Below are 19,317 nucleotides of genomic sequence, written 5' to 3'. Positions count from 1 at the left end.
TGTAGTTAGAAGTCAGTACAAAAAAATCATCAGTACTCACTTGATAAAATCCTAGCGAAAAACAAACTTGACATTTTGGTTAGTCTGTGCCGTTTAATTTTAGGAAAAGGTAAACTTTTCTTTAAATATTTGAAATATTGAAAATAACTTTAGGGGTCTCGTTTGTTGTTTTTGCGCTCAAGTTGGAAACCACTGACCTAGAAATTAGCCGTGATTATGGGTGGGAGGGATGACAGGAAGCGGCAAGCAGGGCCTGAAATCCAGAAGCCTTGGTGGCCCTGCGGTGACATCAGGCATCAGAGCTGAGCGTTGATCCTTGATCCTGAAGCAGGATTGATGTTTGCCTACTACAACTGAGAGGCTCAGTTTCTCAGCCTGGGTTACTTGTTCATTCACAGTGACCTGGTGTGTTTGCCAGGAAACCCGTAAGCTATAGGATAAATAAGGTGCTGTTTCATGGACTGTCAGTTTTACTCAAAGGTTTTTTTTTTTTAAAAAAATATTTGTTCATATTAAAAGGTCACAAAGACAGCTCACTTTAAAGGTCGTGTGACCTTTAAATATTAAGCATGTAACTTTAGAGACATTTCAAACCACCTTGACTTTCACCAGAGCAGGGTTGTTCAGAGAGTGTCTTCAGCCCCATGAGTTACTGTAGTCAAAAATTTTGAGACATATTGCTCCAGGACTCTTTCTGCAAGGGGCAAAAACTGACCCTCTTCACCTCAGCTGAATACCAGTGTAGGTGTTTTGAATTTTTGAATACCAGTGTAGGCATATTTGGATACTAATATAGGTTTATTTGGACAGTAAGATGATTTTAGAAGCTCTGGTCTTTTCTTGATGGTATGTAATTTAAAAGTGAAACTCAAATCTATTTTGTGTTGTAGAACAAGCAGAGGAAGTGGCATCAGTTGCATTCGTAGGGGAAAAATGATATCTTTTATAAAGAGTATAATACTTAGGAGAGCATTTGAAAATAGTTTACATTCCACTATTAGGAAAATAAGATAGTCTTACACAGGGTTAAAATAAAAATAAACTTTAAAAAAAAGGTTGGAATTAAAAGTAAAGTTCAAGAACCTCAAGTTGAAGGAATACTCATAGCATGTGTGCTGCGCATAGTTCTCCTTTGTTTAGGCAACATGCTTTTTATTTTACGTATCTCGTGCTTTGTACATCATTTGAAATGGTGTCTTCTTTCACGTGCTTACAATTGTAGAAGGAGACTGAGAAAGATCATTCTTTTTTTTCTTGATTCTGAACTTATATCCCACAGTAATGAAATGGTTTCAGTTTAATGCCAAGGTGAGGAAAAAAGTACAATTTAAATACTAAGCACCACAGATATGTTTTTTCTTTCTTTCTTTCTTTCTTTTTTTTTTTTTTTTTGTTAACTCAGAGTCTCTCTTTGTCACCCAGGCCAGAGTGCAGTAGTGTCATCACTGCAGCCTTGACCTCCTGGGCTCAGGTGATCCTTTAGCTTCATTAGCTTCAGCCTCCCAAATAGCTGGGACTATGGGTACGCACCACCACGCCTAGTTAATTTTTTTTAAAATATATATTTTGTAAAGATGAGGTCTTACTATGTTGCCCAAGCTAGTCTTGAACTCCTGGGCTCAAGCGATCCTCTCACCTCAGCTTCCCAAAATGCTGGGAATAGAGGTGTGAGCAACCATACTGGGCCAAGGCTTAGTTCTTTACCTTGAAAAATTTAGTTGGAAGGGAGGAGCTATGGATAATAACCATAAGATGGTGTGGTCTGAGAGGTAGACAGAGTTGTACAGATATACAAAATGAATCCATTGGGCTTGGTGGCACCTGAGGCATAGAGGAGAACGTGGTTTTTGCCTCATATGTTTTGAGAATCTGCAGTTAATTATCTATATTTATAATTGTTACATCTCCCTAATAGGTTGATCTTTTTATCATTTTTAAATGTCCCTCCTTGGTGGGACTCATGCCTGTAATCCCAGCACATTAGGAGACCGAGGTGGATATATTGCTTGAGCCCAGGAGTTCAAGATCAGGCAACATGGTGAAACCCTGTCTCTATGAAAAAATTAGGTGGGCATGGTGGCAGGTGCCTGTAGTACCAGCTACTCAGGAGTCTGAGGTGGGAGGATGGCTTGAGCTTGGGAGGTGGAGGTTGCAGTGAGCTGAGATTGCACCACTGCGTTGCCGCCTGGGTAACAGAGCTAGACCCTGTCTCAAAAAAAAAAAAATAAATTAATTAATAATCCCTCTGTATCTTAGTACAGTTTTTTGTTTTAAAGTTGATTTGTCTGACATTAGTATAACAATTTCAGCTTGTTTATAGTTGCTGTTTGCACAGTATATCTTTTTTTATTTTACTTTCATCTTATTTACATGTTTGAATCTAAAGTGCATATTCTATAGACAGCATATTGTTAGATCTTGATTTTTTAAAAAAAGTCTGAAAATCTCTGCCTTTTTGTTCGTTTGTTTTGTTTTCTTTTGTTTTTGAGACAGGGTCTTGCTCTGTCACCTAGGCTGGAATGCAGTGACACGATTATGGCTCACTGCAGCCTTGACCTCCCTGGGCTCAGGTGATCTTCCCACCTCAGCCTCCTAAGTAGCTGGGACTACAGATGTATGCCACTATGCCCAGCTAATTTTTGTATTTTTTGTAGAGATGGGATTTGCTGTGTTTCCCTGGCTGGTCTTGAACTCCTGGGCTCGAGCTATCTACCTCCCTCAGCCTCCCGAAGTTCTGGAATTGCAGTCATCTTTGCATTTTGATTGGGATTTCTAATCCATTCACATTTAATGTTATTGATATGGTTGGATTTACCTCAGCCCTTTTTTCCTCTATGTCTCATGTAGTTTTTGATCTCCTGTGTCTCCTTTATTGCCTTCTTTTGTATTAAGTACATATTTTCTAGTGTCACATTTTAATTCCTTTAATTATTATTTTTCTTTTTTTTTTGTGAGACAAAGTCTTACTCTGTTGCTTAGGCTGGAGTGCAGTGGTATGTTCTTGGCTCACTGCAACCTTCGCCTCCCAGGTTCAAGTGATTATTGTGCCTCAGCCTCCCAAGTAGCTGGAATTGCAAGTGCCTGCCACCATGCCTGGCTAATTTTTGTATTTTTAATAGGGGCAGGGTTTCACCATGTTGGCCAGGCTGGTCTCAAATTCCTACTTCAAGTGATCCACCCACCTCGACCTCCCAAGGTGCTGGGGTTATAGGCATGAGCCACCATGCCCGGCCATTTCTTTTAATTATTTTTTAATTATATTTTTTTGAGTTATTTTCTTAGTAGTTTCTTTAGGGCTTAAAATATACATCTTACTTTATCAGAATCTACTTCAAATTTTTACTAACTTATTTCCAAAGAGCTGTAGAAATTACTCCTACATAGCTCTATTCCTCCTTCCTTTCTGTGCCATTATAGTATATATAGTATACCTATATATAACAAACTATATTTTTATAATTATTAATTTATATAATTTTGTGTTTTTAAAAAATTCTGAGAGAAGGGTGACAAGTACATATTTATGGAGTTTGCTATATTAATCTTCACTTCTCTTTGTGGATTTGAGTTACCATCTGGTGTCATTTTTTACCTACCTCCTTTGTGCTGTTATTGTCAAACATACTACATTATTATATGTTATAGCCTAACAATACAATTATGTACATATGGGCTTATGCAATTGCTTTTTAAATAAGTTAAGAGGAGAAAGGAGAGGAAATATGTTATTATACTGTCTTCTATCATTACCCACATAATCACCTTGACCGAGATCCTTTGTTTGTGTGGATTTGAATTATTGTCTGGTATCACTTGCCTTCAGCCTGAAGAACTTCCTTCAGTGTCTCTTGTAAGGGGGGTCTGCAAGTAAGGAATTCTCTTAGGTTATGTTTCATCTGGGCATGTCTCTATTTGGCCTCGTTTTTGAAAAGTAGAATATAAGATTATTAGTCGAATTGGTTGGATTTTTTCTTTCAGCGCATTGAAATATGTTTTCTCACTGCTTTCTGGCCTCTATTGTTTCTGGTGAGAAATCTGCTAGTCTTACTGGAATGTCTTTGTAAGTGATGAGTTGTTTTTCTCTTGCTGTTTTCAAGGTTTTATTTTTGTAGTTTTTAATATGGTTGTCTGTTGTGTGGGTCTCCTTGCATTTATCTTACTCAAATTTCATTTGAGCTTGGATGTATAGCTCAGTGTTTTCCATCAAATATGGAAAATTTTTAGCCATTATTTCTTTGAACCTTTTTTCTGCTCCTTTCCATCTTTGCTCTCCTTCTGTTCTCCCATCAGATGCATGTTGGTGAACTTAATTGGTGTTCCACACTTCTTTGAGGCTGTGTTCTTTTTTCTGCATTACTTTTTCTCTCTGTTCTTCAGATTGCGTAACCATTATGTATCTTCATGTTTGCTGATTCATGCTTCTGTTATTTCAAATCTACAGTTGACTCTTGGCAATAAATTTTTCATTTCAATGTTTTTACTTTTCTACTTCCTAGGGCATAAATTGATCCACGGTGTAATCCAGCTGCCATGGGTCTCTTGGCAGAGGCAGAATGTTACCAGTTTGTAAGCCTTCCTCTCACTGTCTCTTGGGCAGAACTTATGGAGCAGTTGTTGGGGGAATACATGGAACTTGCTCCTCACTGCTTTTCCCAACCTGCATCCATCCTATGGAGCAGGAGCTCTGTATATGCTGTGTGTTTGTGTGTAATCCATGCTGCCATCCAGGTGCTTCCATCCAGCTGGTGCCACTACCCAATGTGGGTCTTCTGCAGTGCAGACCAGGGGAGGTTGGGATCTGCTGATGTTCAGTGGCTGCTGAGTCTACGAAGCATAGGTCTTCTGTCGTAGGAAGCTAGAGAAAATGGAGATTGTCAGTGGACTGCCAAGGCATTTGGAACAGCTCTCCTGCAATACAGAGCTATGTAGGAAAGAGGGACTGCACTGCTACCCACTGTCCCATTCCCTGTGTAGCAGGAGATGGTGGGTGGTTGGGGAACAGGTACTACCTGACTACTGCCAACTGCTTATCATAGGCCTTCTGCAGCACAAAGCTGTGAAAAATGAAATCTGCCAATGTTTACCAGCTGCCAAAAGCACCTGGAATAGGAGGGAGCTAGGGAGATGGAAATTGGCCCTTGGCCGTTGAAACAGTTCTGTAAGACAGAGCTGTGGGGGAATGGAGGCAGCCCGTAGCTTGTAGGCCTCAACCTTCCACTGTTCTCAGTGAGTTTTGTAGGTTTTGTTGAATAGGTAGATGCTTCTCAATTTTCTTGTAACCTCTTTCGTCTGTCTTTAGAGACTTTGATTGTCTTTGCTAATTTTGACCAACTTAAAAGATATCTGTCTGGGGAAGAGGTTTCCCACAATGACTGATACCATCATTCTAAGTCTGCTTTTTGACTACACGACAGTAGGATAAAGTGCAGAAATGGTTGTGTGTTGCTTAGTGGTGGGAACTCTGTTTATGGGGTGGGAGTGTGCAGCAGAGGTGTTTCCCAACTCATCTATCCCCACATCTAACCACATAGGTAAAGATAATTTTTTCTTATTCCTTATTTCAGTAGACTCAGTATGTCTACTCTGTTTCCTGATAGTGAGAACGCCATGTCTTTAGTTTGCTCTTCACATTCCCTGGGTGGTCTGTGTATGTGATGCACCTGCTGCTGTATCATAATAACAATAGGATAACTGTAGTCCTTACCTCTGTAGTTCATTGAATTTGTATCTGGACATGGGAACTGCTTCACAGTCAATAACCTCAAGTTTTTCAAAAGATGAAAATTGTCAATTTTTATTAAATATATTTAATATTACAAATTCAAATAGATACTGTTAGTAACTAATAAAGAAACGATGTACTTAAAGATATTTAAAAGCATATCTCCTTCCTCTGTATGCCCCTAGACTCTTGACTGACCCTCTGTTGTGCTTGCCTTATATATATATTTTTTATTATAGCTCTCTTTTCTAAATAAACCATAAGCTCTTCTCAGTAAGTAGCAGGCAAGGAACATGTTTTATTAATTTTTGTACCTTCTCCACTGTGCCAAACATTGAAACTGTTTGATCAATTTATTGAATTAAAATAGAACAAACTATCCTAAAAACCCTATCATAATCCAATAATTAGGGTCTGAAAAATTTAGTTGCATAAACTGTGGTGTTGCTTTATTGCAAGGTTAATGAAATGGCTTGGCTGGACTTGTACCACTAGCAGGTAGTGAATTCTGAAAGTCTGTCTCTGTGATCCACATGTGGCCTAGTCCCAACTGTGGTTTGTTGTCAATTGGTGGCTGTTGGCTGATCTGCTTAGTTATATCAGTGAGGAAGGGGACAATGTTAGGCCTTGTACTGCTGGGAATTAGTGACGTCCCTGATGACAGGAAGCTTCTAGTTGGTTAGTTTCTCTGATCTGAAGAGAGTGGACTTAGAATTACTGGGGCTGTGAGAACTTACCTCCCCTAGAATCATGGCCTGTCTTTTTCCCCATGCAGGAACTTGATCTTGTTCCTCCCTACACAGGAACTTGGGGGCCAGTAGCATTGCCCCTGATTTTCATGTTTTCACTGGTTGTAGTATTGGAGAATTTTACTGTTTAAAATGTAAATGGAAAAATTATATTCTCATTCTATTCACATCAGCAAAGCATTACTCCCATTTAGAGGTAGTTTTTTTTTTAAATGATGTCTGCTAAAATGGGATCCTTTATAAATGTGTTTCGGTTACGATATTGTTTTCTCCAAACATTGATGATGACTTTAATATGTATGTGTATGTTCGTTTAAAGGTGTTTGAAGTGGTGGAACGTGTAGAAGAGTTAAGAAGGAAGTGGCCAGTAGCGTGGGGGAAGTTAGATGATGGCAGTATTGGTGTGGTGACTCCATATGCTGATCAAGTGTTTAGAATACGTGCTGAACTTCGAAAAAAGAGATTATCTGATGTTAATGTAGAAAGGGTGCTAAATGTTCAAGGTAAGTATCAATTGAAATGAATTAAGTCATTCAAATGCTTAAATCTAAAGTGTGTTCACACTGGATTTTTAATGCTTAAGATCTCTTTTCTGAACTTATGTGTTCTTTTCATATCAAGGTCTTTAATGGCAGGGTTGGCAATTAAAGGTTGCACTCATTTACATGTTTATTAAATTTTTATATCCAAATAAAATAAGTATTAACAAATATACCTTTTCTATGACCATAATTGTATCAGTGCCACATAGTATGTGTATGTTGTGAATTACAATCATAATAGTATATCACACATTTTGCAGTTATACTGTATCTGAGGATGAATTTCTTCATAAAGATCTTTATGTATAGGCTTTTCTAAGTTTATAGTTAACAGCAACTCCTTTAAATTATCTTCATTTAATTAATTGCTATAAAATTTGTGCTTTTAAATATATGAAGCAACATTATGATGTGAACTCTGAATGAAGCCTAATACAATGTTAGGTTTTATGGTAATATCCAGCAGTAAGAGTAATATACAGCAGTAAGAGCATGGGAAAAAAATAGTTCTACTGTACGATGTGTTGTCCAGATTATACAGAATTTAGGTGAGCATTTTAGAAAGAACATTAGGAGTAAATTAGAAAGCACCCAGAGAAGACTTAAGGTAGTGAATGGTCAAGAAACTGCCATGAGAAAACTAGGATGTTTGGCCTGGAGAGGAGAAGACTAAGGATTGACATCAACATTGTATTGAGGCTCGTCATAGGGTGAGGGAATAGATATGTTACTATATGAAGCACATAAGAAAAAATGATATACACCTAGACTTTCTGTAGACTTCTTTATGAAATCAACTGTGCCTGCCCCCGTTGGCCAGAGACTAGATGACTCTTTCAACAAAGGGTCCTTGTGTTGGGTGGAACGTGGGACTGGATAGTTTTTAAGGTTGGTTCCAACAGTATCCTTAAAAAAATTTTTTTTATGGTCATAAAATATGTATGATGTAAAATTGACCATTTTAACCATTTTTATGCACATAAGTTCTGTGGCATTAAGTTCATTTACGTTATTGTGTAACAGTCGTCACCATTCATCTCTAGAACTTTTTTGAGCTTTCCAAACTGAAATTCTGTACGCATTAAATGCCCCCATTCCTCCTTACCTCCTGGCAGTCACCCTTCTACATTCTTTCTCTATGAATTTGACTATTCTAGCTACCTCATATAAATGGAATTATGTAGTATTTGTCCTTTTGTGACTGGTTTATTTCACTTAGCATAATGCCTTCAAGGTTCATCCATGTTGTAAGATGTGTCAGAATTTCATGCCTTTATGAGGCTGAATAATCTATTGTATGTATATGCCACATTCTGTTGATCCATTCCTCTGTCCAGGGATACTTACTTGTGTTGCTTCCACCTTTTGGCTATTGTGAATAATGCTGCTATGAATGTGGATATACAAATATCTGTTTGAGTTGCTCCTTTCAATTCTTTTGAGTATGTATGTAAGCATAGAATTGCTGGATCATATGATAGTTCTCTGCTTAATTTCTTGAAGAACTGCCGCACTGTTTTCCACAGCAGCTGTACCATTGGACATTCTCACCAGCAGTGCATAAGGGTTTCAGTTTCTCCACATCTTTGCCGATGTTTGTTATTTAGCAATTACATTTTTAAAAATGCAATGCTTTTATTATATCAGTGGTTCAGAATGACAATCTTAAGTCTTTTCTTAAAAATTTTCTTTGTAGGAAAGCAATTCAGAGTTTTGTTTCTTAGCACAGTACGTACAAGACATACTTGTAAACATAAACAGACACCAATTAAAAAGAAAGAGCAACTTCTGGAAGATTCCACAGAGGACTTAGATTATGGTTTTTTATCTAACTACAAGCTTCTCAATACTGCCATCACAAGAGCACAATCCCTGGTTGCTGTGGTGGGTGATCCCATTGCTCTGTGCTCTATTGGAAGATGCAGGTAAATATGTATTAATGTTGAGACATTAAAGGGGAAATGTGACATGATTTGTATCCCTGTGTGTACATTTATTCATATGACCTTCTGGCTAATTAAAATCAGGTTTATTATAGCCTGATATCCAATGGGAACACAAAAGCATATTACTTTGAATCTATTTATTGTATGCATAATTGTGTATTCATTGAGCCATTATTCAAGAGATATTTCCTGAGTGACTTCTAGGTTCTAAGCACTCTTCCAGCTCCTAAAGATACAGCAGTGAACAAAATACACAAAAGATCTCTGCCCTTGTGGGCTTACATGTTATTTGTGGGGCTTACTTTTTACTATTAAGGAGAGGAAGATTACCATACACTAAATAGGAATATTACATAGTATTTTACATGGTAAGTTGAATGGAAAGGAAAATATTAAGAGGAATTAGGAGTGATGGGGACGGGGCAGACTGGCTTGTGATTATAAATAGCATGGTGAGAGCAGACTTCACTGAGAAGCTGACTTCGGAAGTGAGGGAGAAGCTATTTGGGTTAAAAGTGCTCCAGGAAGAAGCAACAATCAGAGCAAGGGTCCTGAGCTGGTTTCATGTATGTGTCTGTAATTGATGGATATTAACTTTTGTATCCCTTGGTGCCTCACTTTTCCCCTTCATTGTTCTAATTTTTGGTGAATTTCCTTCTGTAGTCTTGCTCTCTCAAGGCTTCTCAATGTAGATAATTCTTTGTATCTGGTTAATCCAGAAGATCTTAACATTAGGGGGTTAGACATGGTCATTACTTGTCTTTTGATAGCATTATTAGTATTCATTAGACTTTAGTTTTAAGGAACAATTTCTACTAAATATGGTTAAAATACCAACCTACACACCAAAATCTTTCTTTATACACTTGTGACTTATACCAGTGAATTGGAATTTTAACTGTACGAAGCCAGTAATAGAAGATTTGGCCTTTTGAGTATTGAAGAACTGTGTTAGCATTTAAAAAAAAAAAAAAAAAGCAGTTGAACAGATATTTATAATATTCTTTTGTGAAAAAGAAAGAAATACACTAGGGATTACTTAAAATTTTATAAGTATGCTAGTTCCTGTCATAGGAAGTTTAGAATAGTAAAAAGAGATGTAGATAGTCCTGAATCTGCCTTGGGGTAATTATTTCTTTTTGATCTGTTAGAATTAAAGTAGACAAAACTGTTAGGACATGGCACTGTTTAAATCAGGTTTTTTTTTCTTACAATATAGATGATGACAGCACTTTATTATCTGTTTTTGTGTTCTAGCAGGAAGAAAAATCCTATGGGAAGGGAGACTATTTGACACCTTTAAGAATCAGTTTGATGTATCAGAATTTAAGACCCTCAAAAAGTTCATGGCCTTTTTAGGGGAAAGCTGTCATCAGAAGAATCAAGTAGAGTTTTAATTGATGAAAAAAATGTTTCTTCTTTAAAAATCAAAGCTTGGAGGGTCCGTGACTTTGTCTATAAACAATTCTGTTGTAACATCTTTAATTTCATACCTTAAAAACATATTGCCATGCATTTGTAGTCACTAATGACAAAAAATTGGAGGGAGGAGAATTTTTTTTTTTTTTTTTTGAAACTGAGTTTCACTCTTGTTGCCCAGGCTGGAGTGCACTGGCACAATACTGGCTCACCGCAACCTCCACCTCCTGGGTTCAAGCAATTCTCCTACCTCAGCCTCCCAAGTAGCTGGGATTACAGGCCACCACACCCAGCTAATTTTTTGTATTTTTGGTAGAGGCGGGGTTTCTCCATGTTGGTCAGGCTGGTCTTGAACTCCCGACCCCAGGTAGTCTGCCCACCTCGGCCTCCCAAAGTGCTAGGATTACAGGCGTGAGCCACCACGCCTAGCTGAGAATATCCTAAGTTACAAATGAATAGAAGAAACCAAGTATATCAAGGAGTCTACTATTTTGGCTTTCATCCTAAGAATTTTACTTTATATTACTTTACTAGTCATTGTAAGTATATTTGGTTAGAATGTTGCTTGTGGTATTTTACCATTTTTGCTTATATTTATTATTTGATAAGTGAGACAGCACATACTATTTGATTAGAATGTAATATATTAAAGCACATATGTAGATTGGAATGTGTTGAAAACAACTAGAAACTATGAGGGGAGTAAACGGATATGAGAATAGTGTTACGGTCAGGCGCAGTGGCTCACACCTGTAATCCCAGCACTCTGAGAGACCGTGGTGGGTGGATTGCTTGTGCTCAGGAGTTTGAGACCAGCCTGGGCAACATGGCAAAACCTTATCCCTACAAAAAATACAAAGTTCAGCTGGGTGTGGTGGCATGTGCCTGTGGTCCCAGCTACTCAGGAGGCTGAGGTGGGAGGATCGTTCGAGCCCAGGAGGTCAAGGCTTTAGTGATCACGCCACTGCACTCCAGCCTGGGTGACAGAGCAAGACCCTGCCTCAAAGAAAATTAAAAAAAGAATAGTATTAAGCCACAGTAGGTTTGGGTTCTCCTTACATATAACTCCAAATATATTTACCAACCTGAATATTTTTAAAGAAACCATTACCCCTTTCTTAATAGAGTCATATTATACTGTGAGTTGCATGAGATCAGCATTTTTCATCCATTCTCTGACAGAAGTCATTACTTTCTTAGAGCAAATGGGTGAATAATTCTTCCTGAGGTCATGCTTTCAGAATTATCCAGGGCTAATTTTTAACTTCAAAGCTGAATCGACTGTTGCCTGTTTCTTACTACTCAACTGGGAAGTGTCAAGGTATACACCTTAATTGATAAGCTAAGCAGAATATTTTCAGGGAAGTAAATATACTGTGTTGAGTGGAAAAAAAACCATACATTTCATAGTTACATGGCAATGTTGATTATCTGCTTTATTTGTACAGTTTAATCATGGCTGTAGCCCAAGAATTAATGGTTGGGGCATATGGATATTTAAGCTTTAATCTCACTAATTTAATTAGATATTAATTTACCCTCACAATACAAGTAAACTCAGAGAATGTAATATGATTCTTGGGTCCTGTAAAAATGGAAGAGTGAGTTCTTTGAGTTCATTAGGACTGTTTTCCTGCTTTTTTCATTTAATATTTTCAAAAAAACTAATATATTCCCAAATATCAATCAAGTTTTTGAGGAATACTTACTGTGTATATTATATCAGTTCAGAAGTCAATCAGTTATATATTCTTTTTTGTTTTATTTTTAAACAGATTTTTTTTCTGTTAATCCAAAATGGATATAGTGAAGATCCTCCCGCTCTCGCGCCAAGCTAACAAGTATTAATAGTGGCTGCTGTTTATTGACAGCTTTCTTTGAGCCAGGTGCTGGTTTATGTACTTTGCACACATTGCCTCATTCGGTCCTCTTTAACAACCCTATAATGTGGATATTTTATTTGCATTTTAAATGGGCAGCCTGATTCAGAGAGATTAAATTGCCCAGGGTCACATATCTATTATGTGGTCCACTCAAACAGATGTCAGATTGACTTCAAAACCCACATTCTTCTCTCTGGTTATGCTGCCTTTCCCAGAACTGATGGATATGCTCAGATAAATCTGCACGGAATGGCAGGAGGCTAAGAGGAGAGTGATAACCTTTCTTCAAACCAAGACCTTTGGAGAAGGTCTTCCCTTGAACTGAATTTCTTCATTTAGCACATTTTATTTACTCTGTGAAATATAAACATATCTCATGTATGTGTAGAGATGTATGTATATGTGTACACACACACACACACACACACACACACACACACACACACACACACACACACACACACACACACACACAGTGACCTAAGGACACCAAGTGATGTTTTAGTGTTTTATCAGTCATCTTAGAAGTAAGGTTAACACAGAAAGAAAATCAAACTTTGTGTTCAGGCAGTGATTAAAAATAAGGTTACATCCTTTGAAATGCCTAAAATTATATTACAGTGTAATGCACACTTGGGTTTTTAAACCAATAGTACTAAAAAATGGTTAACATAATATTATATTAACATTTTAGGGAGGGGGCTAAGAATTGATAAAATCTTTAAATAACCAGAGTGGTGAATTCTTGTCCTCATTCTAATGTGATGTTTCAATTATCTGTATTCAGAAATGCTTCATAATTGTATACACAGTACTTTGGTCAGATATTGGGGAGTTCAAGGGCCAGTGTAAAGAGAAAAAAGGAAAAACTTTAGCTTTAAAACTAAGAATTTTTGAAGGAAAGAAGCATTTCCCTGAAAATTTAGAAGACACAAATGTCATTTCAATAGTAAAGAATAATAATAATAGTCGTGCTGGTGCCCCACTTTACACATGAGGAAACTGAAGTATAAAGAGAGGCTAAGTAATCTGCACGAAGTCACACAGCTACTGAATGATAGAGTCAAGATTTTGGGCTAGTTCTAGAATCCATATGCTTTACCATTTTGCTGTATCAACGGTGCCCCCCCCCCAAAAAAAATGTCAGATTTAACATGCAAATTTCAGGTCACTTTTAGAGCCAGTTTAACTTGATTAACTTATAGTAATTATTTAATGTTACTTTTAAATTAATATACTTTAACTCGAAGGCTATTTCTTTGAAATCCCTGGAATCTTGTAGGCAAAGACTGTCACCGAGCTCCAGCTTTTTGTGAAGTATGAGGTTGTTTGACTTAACTCAACGTTACTTCAAATTCTGTTCATTGCAGTCAAGGTCAGTGAGGGTGATATAGGAACAGGGTATGGAGTTTTAAAAGGTAGCTTAAAAATAGATCAGGTTCTAGCATTTTGGCTGTGTAAGCTGGAGATGAAAAACATAATAAGAAATTGATATTAAAAATTGAGTTAGAGGCTGGGTACAGTAACTCATGCCCATAATCCTAGCACTTTGAGAGGTCGAGGTGGGAGGATTACTTGAGGCCAGGAGTTTGAAACCAGCCCTGGCATCATAGTGAGACCCCATCTCTACAAAAAAAAATTTAAAAAATTAGCCAGGTGTAGTGGCACACACCTACAGTCCCAGCTACTATGGAGGCTGAGGCAAGAGGCTTGAGCCCAGGAGTTCAAGGTTACAGTGAGCTGTGATCATGCCACGGCCCTCCTGCCTTCAGTCTGAGTGACAGCACGACCGTCTGAACAAACAAAAAACTCAACTAGACAGGGTAAAAGTCAATCCATTCTTTCCTTGATGTTTTGCTTTGTCTTGAAGTCCAACACAAACATGAAATGCCACTTTATGAAACTGATACTTTATCAATTAGACTAAAAAGACCTTTTGAATATAGTATGTAGTAGAATTGTATTGATAAAAATATTCATACAGTTGAATATTGTGGCTATTCTTATTAAAAGGGTGGGAAAGTGGATGGATTTTAGATCCTGAGTGCTATATAAGATAGTCCTTCCTTATATTTTCTCATGTTAAGATGAGAAAAAAAGCACAGTTCCTTCATTGGGCTTCTTAAAAATAAAAGGACAGCTTTTCAGCGTGCGTTTCTTGGCAACACACATTTCCAGCAACTGCATGACTGTTTTATTAGCCTTAGTCTTATGGTCAGAAGTATATATTTAATATTTTGTAGCATTTTTACTTTTTCTGTTGTTTACATATAGGTCTAAAATTTTTTCTGAACCCATTTGTTTATTTTTTTGTTTATTCATTCCATTTAACATTTTTTATTTTTTCTTATTAAACTTATGTTTTTCAACAGCTTTATGGGTACAAGTGGTTTCTGGTTACATGGATAAGTTGTATAGTAATCAAGACTGGGCTTTTAGTGTACCCCTCACCTGAATAGTGTACATTGTACCCCACAGATAGTTTTTCATTCCTTACCCCTCTCCCACCCCTCTACCTTCTGAATCTCCAGTATCTCAATTCATTTCTTAAACTCATCTTCAAAAAACTAGGAAAGATGGATAGAAGGCATATGTAAGAGAAGCATAGTTTGAAATTAAACTCTGCAAAGTTTTATGAATATATTAATAACTCAATTCCCATTCATATACTAACTTTTATAATATAAACCTTTTCATTTATGCTTCTTGAAGCCATCTTGATTACCTGCTGTCCACCTGGACACAAGGATACCAACTTGGGAAGAAACCATATCACATATCTTTTATAGCATAATAAAACATTATTTGAACCTCTCATATTAAACATAGGTATGCATATTTATAATAGTCATTTAAAATTTAAAAACTATATGTTGTCTTTTGTAATGTGTATTTAATAATTTTAATATTTAGAAATCAATTTTCAAACCTAGGAACAACAGTATACAAATGCAACAAGTTTTGAATGTATTTTTCTCCTTTAGTACTTTTTAATTTAATTAAGAAATGAATAATCAACATTAAAATTAGCATTCAAACTTCCTATATTTTTCATAATTCATTTAACACTTATAACTTAGTTAATGGTATAAGTTGTGCTTCTGACTAGCACCTGTTAATTAAGAGAAAAATAAGGAGTAGCTGGTTATTTCTTAAGAATCTTCATGAGGATTATCTACTTTGTGACTCAAATTTATGTCTTGAGTTGACTTTTCTTAGTCATCTAACACTAGGCTACTTTGGCCTTATAATTCAAATATATACACACACACATAGATACACATGTTTGTGTGTATCTGTGTGTGTGTATATATATGTGTATGTATATATGTGCATATATACACATATACATGCATGTATATGTGTGTATGCATATGTATATAAATTAGAATTATTTGTATTCGTTATATTGAATTTTATGTATATATAGTATATATATGTATGTAGTAAGTATGCCTAGAAGTACAAATTTTTTATGAAATGAGTTGCCGTCAGTTTTGAAAACTTATTATGTGGGTAATAAAAAACATCATTTTGAATTAGTGTGGATAGGTGAGTACTGACCATATTACTTGCATTGATGAGCCAAAATTAATGGAGAGCCTATTTTATATGTACTGTAATACAAGGTATGACTATAGTTTCAAAATCAAACTTCTGTAGTCTTGTGATCTAGTAGAAAGATTTTATCTCAATCATAGATGACTATTGGGTTTAAGGATTTGAGGTTGGGGTGGAATTTGAAATTATCTTTAGTTACTTATGTTCGTTTCTGTGATCTCATCCATTGAATTATAAACTGATCTTGTAAATCTTTTCTGTAGGAAATTTTGGGAACGGTTTATTGCCCTGTGTCATGAAAACAATAGCCTACATGGAATCACTTTCGAACAGATCAAGGCCCAGTTAGAGGCTTTAGAGCTAAAGAAGACATACGTGTTGAATCCGCTGGCACCTGAATTTATCCCCCGGGCTCTAAGACTGCAGCATTCAGGAAGTACCAACAAACAGCAGCAATCACCACCCAAGGTAAAGCCTCTGTTAATGAAATTGAAGAGGTTAAAGGGAGAAAACTGCGCAGAAGTGCCAAAGGTTTATTGGGCTGCAAGTTACTTTAAGTGTTGGAATTGAAGGTTACATTTGGCGGCAAGCGGTTTCTGCAAGGAACTTGTTTAGTGTGGACATGTAAGTGAAAATACAGTGTGGCATTTAGTCATCCTTAATGTTATAATCATTCTCAAAACAATTTTTAATACCTGATAACTTTTGATATCATTTATGTAAAATAACCTCCTAATCCTCTTTACTGATAAGAGTTGTTTTAGTGAGATGTGAATAAAACAAAGAAGTTTAAAAGATTATCACACTTATTAAAACATGTCCTTACATTCTTTATAAGAAATAATGTTATAATAATGATATTTATATAAAGAAAATAACTCTGAACCTTTACTGATGACCGATTCGTTTGAGGTGGTATTTGACAGAGTAAAAAAATTTGGCTGACTTCTTGAAGATGACTGTAATTGATTTTGACCCATATTTCTTATATAGAAGCATTCTAGTCAGAGGAAGTGGAGCAGGGGAGTCAAGGCCATTTCCACTTTTGAACTGTAGTTACTTTGGACAGAGACACCTGGCTTCTTTGCTAGAGTGCCTGAAAAAAATGCTTGCACTTACCGTCTAGAAAAAAAAGTTCTGAGACTGGCATGTTTAGTATTTGTTCCGTTTTGTTTTGTTTTGTTTTAATATTTATAATCATCAGCATATTAAAGTTACCAGTAAGAATTAAAAGAGTATATCAGTTTTGCACTTCCTTTAAAAAATGTAAATCTTTTTTTTTTTTAGACAGGGTCTCTGTCACCCAGGCTGGAGTGCAGTGGCACAATCTGGGCTCACTGCAGCCTCCACCTCCTAGGCTCAAGCAGTCCTCCTGCCTCAGCCTCTGGAGTAGCTGGGACTACAGGCGCATACCACCACGCCTGGCTAACTTTTGTATTTTTTGTAGAGACAGGGTTTAGCATATTGCCCAGGCTGGTCTCAAACTGCTGGGCTCAGGGGATCTGCATGCCTTGGCCTCCCAAAGTGCTGGGATTAAAGGCATGAGCCACTGCACCAGGGCAAAAAATGTAAATCTTAATGTGTAAGCAGTAATTAATGGTTTGATACTTTGAAAATCTTTTAGCTAAATAGTTACTCCGCTGAGAAAAGAACTATTCTCTGTGTTAATATACTGTTGTACATTCTTAGTTTAATAAAAATGGACCTAATGTGCAATACTACTTGTGATTTGGCATTTTTAGGGTATCACACATTCTACATAAATGAATCTTGTAGATTTCTCAAGCTTATACTATTAATGTATTAGCTGTTTATTTATCAGTTAAGTTACTTCTATGTGCCTGATGTTATTGTAGGTGCTAAAGGAGCACAGATAAGCAAGTTAGCCCCTGAGTTCTCCTGTGGCCATGTTGGAGGAGTGAGAGGAAGTAGATAGATTCAGGCAAATGTCTACCAAGGAGATCTTGTTCAGAAGTTTATTGGATGGGTGGAGGTAGTGGGAGATTGGGGAAACATGTCAAAAACTGGAAGATAAGCTCAGTTAAGGCAGAGATTTTTGCCTGTATTATTTGCTGCTCTCACCTCTGCCTAGAGCAAAATCTGACTCATAACAGGTACTTAGAAGTAGTTTTTAAATGAATGAGGAAAGCTTTTACAAAAGACTCATGGTATGAGAGAACAGGGGACATGACTTTCATACATAGCTAGCTCTAGCTTACTGCTACATCATTATTACTATTATTATTTTTTGAGACAGAGTCTTGCTCTGTCGCCCAGGCTGGAGTGCAATGGGGCGATGCAATCTTGACTTACTGCAGCCTCTGCCTCCCGGGTTCAGGCGATTCTCTTGCCTCAGCCTCCCAACTAGCTGGGACTACAGGCAAGCGCCACCATGCCCGGTAATTTTGTGTGTGTGTGTGTGTGTGTGTGTGTGTGTGTGTGTGTGTGTGTGTGTTTTAGTAGGACGGGGTTTCGCCACATTGGCCAGGCTGGTCTCAAACTCCTGACCTCAAGGGATCCGCCTGCCTTGGCCTGCCAAAGTGCTGGGATTACAGACTTGAGCACTGTGTCTAGCCTGCTACATTATTATTTTGTTAATAAGCTACCAAACACTGTGTATTTTATGTAAACTAAGTAAATTTACTGTTCTATGGTTTCTTGCTGAGTCAAAATACAAAATACAGTGACTGGAGGATTGTATCCTGTATTGAACCATGTAGAATGCTGAGTTATACTTGTAGACATGCCACTATCTTTTTACTCCATAGGCCCCAATTTGCTTTTTTTATTTAGTATACTACACAGCACCCATCGTGCTGATGTATATTGTCTAGTGTGCTTCCAGCTTTACAATATAGGATTACCCTAGATTATGGTTATTATTTTTTTTATTAGTTTCCTATTGCTACTGTAATGAATAAGCACAAACATAGTGACTTAACACAAATAGATTACTTGACAATTTTATGAGTCGGATGTCTGAACTGGCTTAGTTGGTTTCTTTGCTCTGGGCTCTCAGGGCCAGCATCAAGGTATTAGCTTTCTGGGTCCTTATCTGGAAGCTCTGGAAAGAATCTGCTTCCAAGATCATGCAGGTTGTTGGTAGAATCCAATTCCCTGTGGTTTAGGACTGATGTTCTTGTTTCCTTGGTGACTGTCAGCTGGGAATCATTCTTAACTTCTAGAGGCTTCTTACCAGTTCTCAACTGTGTCCCCTACATCTCAGAGTCAGCACTGGTACATTGAATCCTCCTTTCCCTGGGAATCTCTCCTACTTCCTCTTCCACTGCATCTCCCTTATTCCAGCCAGAGAAATTTCTCTGCTTTTAGGACTCATGGGATTAGATTGGGCTCACCCACATAATCCAGGATAATCTCCCTATTTTAAATCTGTAACTTTAATTAATATTCATAGAGTCCCTTTTGCCACATAACGTATTCACAGGATCCAGGGATTAGGATGTGGGCCTCTTTACAGGGGCCAATCTGCCTGTC

General features: G+C 37.2%; 1 protein-coding gene across 2 annotated transcripts in view; it reads left to right on the top strand.

The window, feature by feature from the left end:
* Positions 1-19,317, top strand: part of HELZ (helicase with zinc finger) — a 196,342-nt gene that overhangs the window by 123,494 nt on the left and 53,531 nt on the right. For both annotated transcript variants that reach the window (XM_011999166.1, XM_011999165.1), the window contains exons 21-23: positions 6,791-6,974; positions 8,710-8,938; positions 16,086-16,290. In XM_011999166.1, coding sequence (XP_011854556.1) covers positions 6,791-6,974; positions 8,710-8,938; positions 16,086-16,290 — 618 coding nt within the window. The remainder of the gene's footprint in view (positions 1-6,790; positions 6,975-8,709; positions 8,939-16,085; positions 16,291-19,317) is intronic.

This window comes from Mandrillus leucophaeus, unplaced genomic scaffold, assembly GCF_000951045.1.
Source record: "Mandrillus leucophaeus isolate KB7577 unplaced genomic scaffold, Mleu.le_1.0 Scaffold585, whole genome shotgun sequence".
NCBI lineage: Eukaryota > Metazoa > Chordata > Mammalia > Primates > Cercopithecidae > Mandrillus > Mandrillus leucophaeus.
Note: the sequence above shows the minus strand (reverse complement) of the source record. Positions and strands in the feature narration are given on the sequence as shown.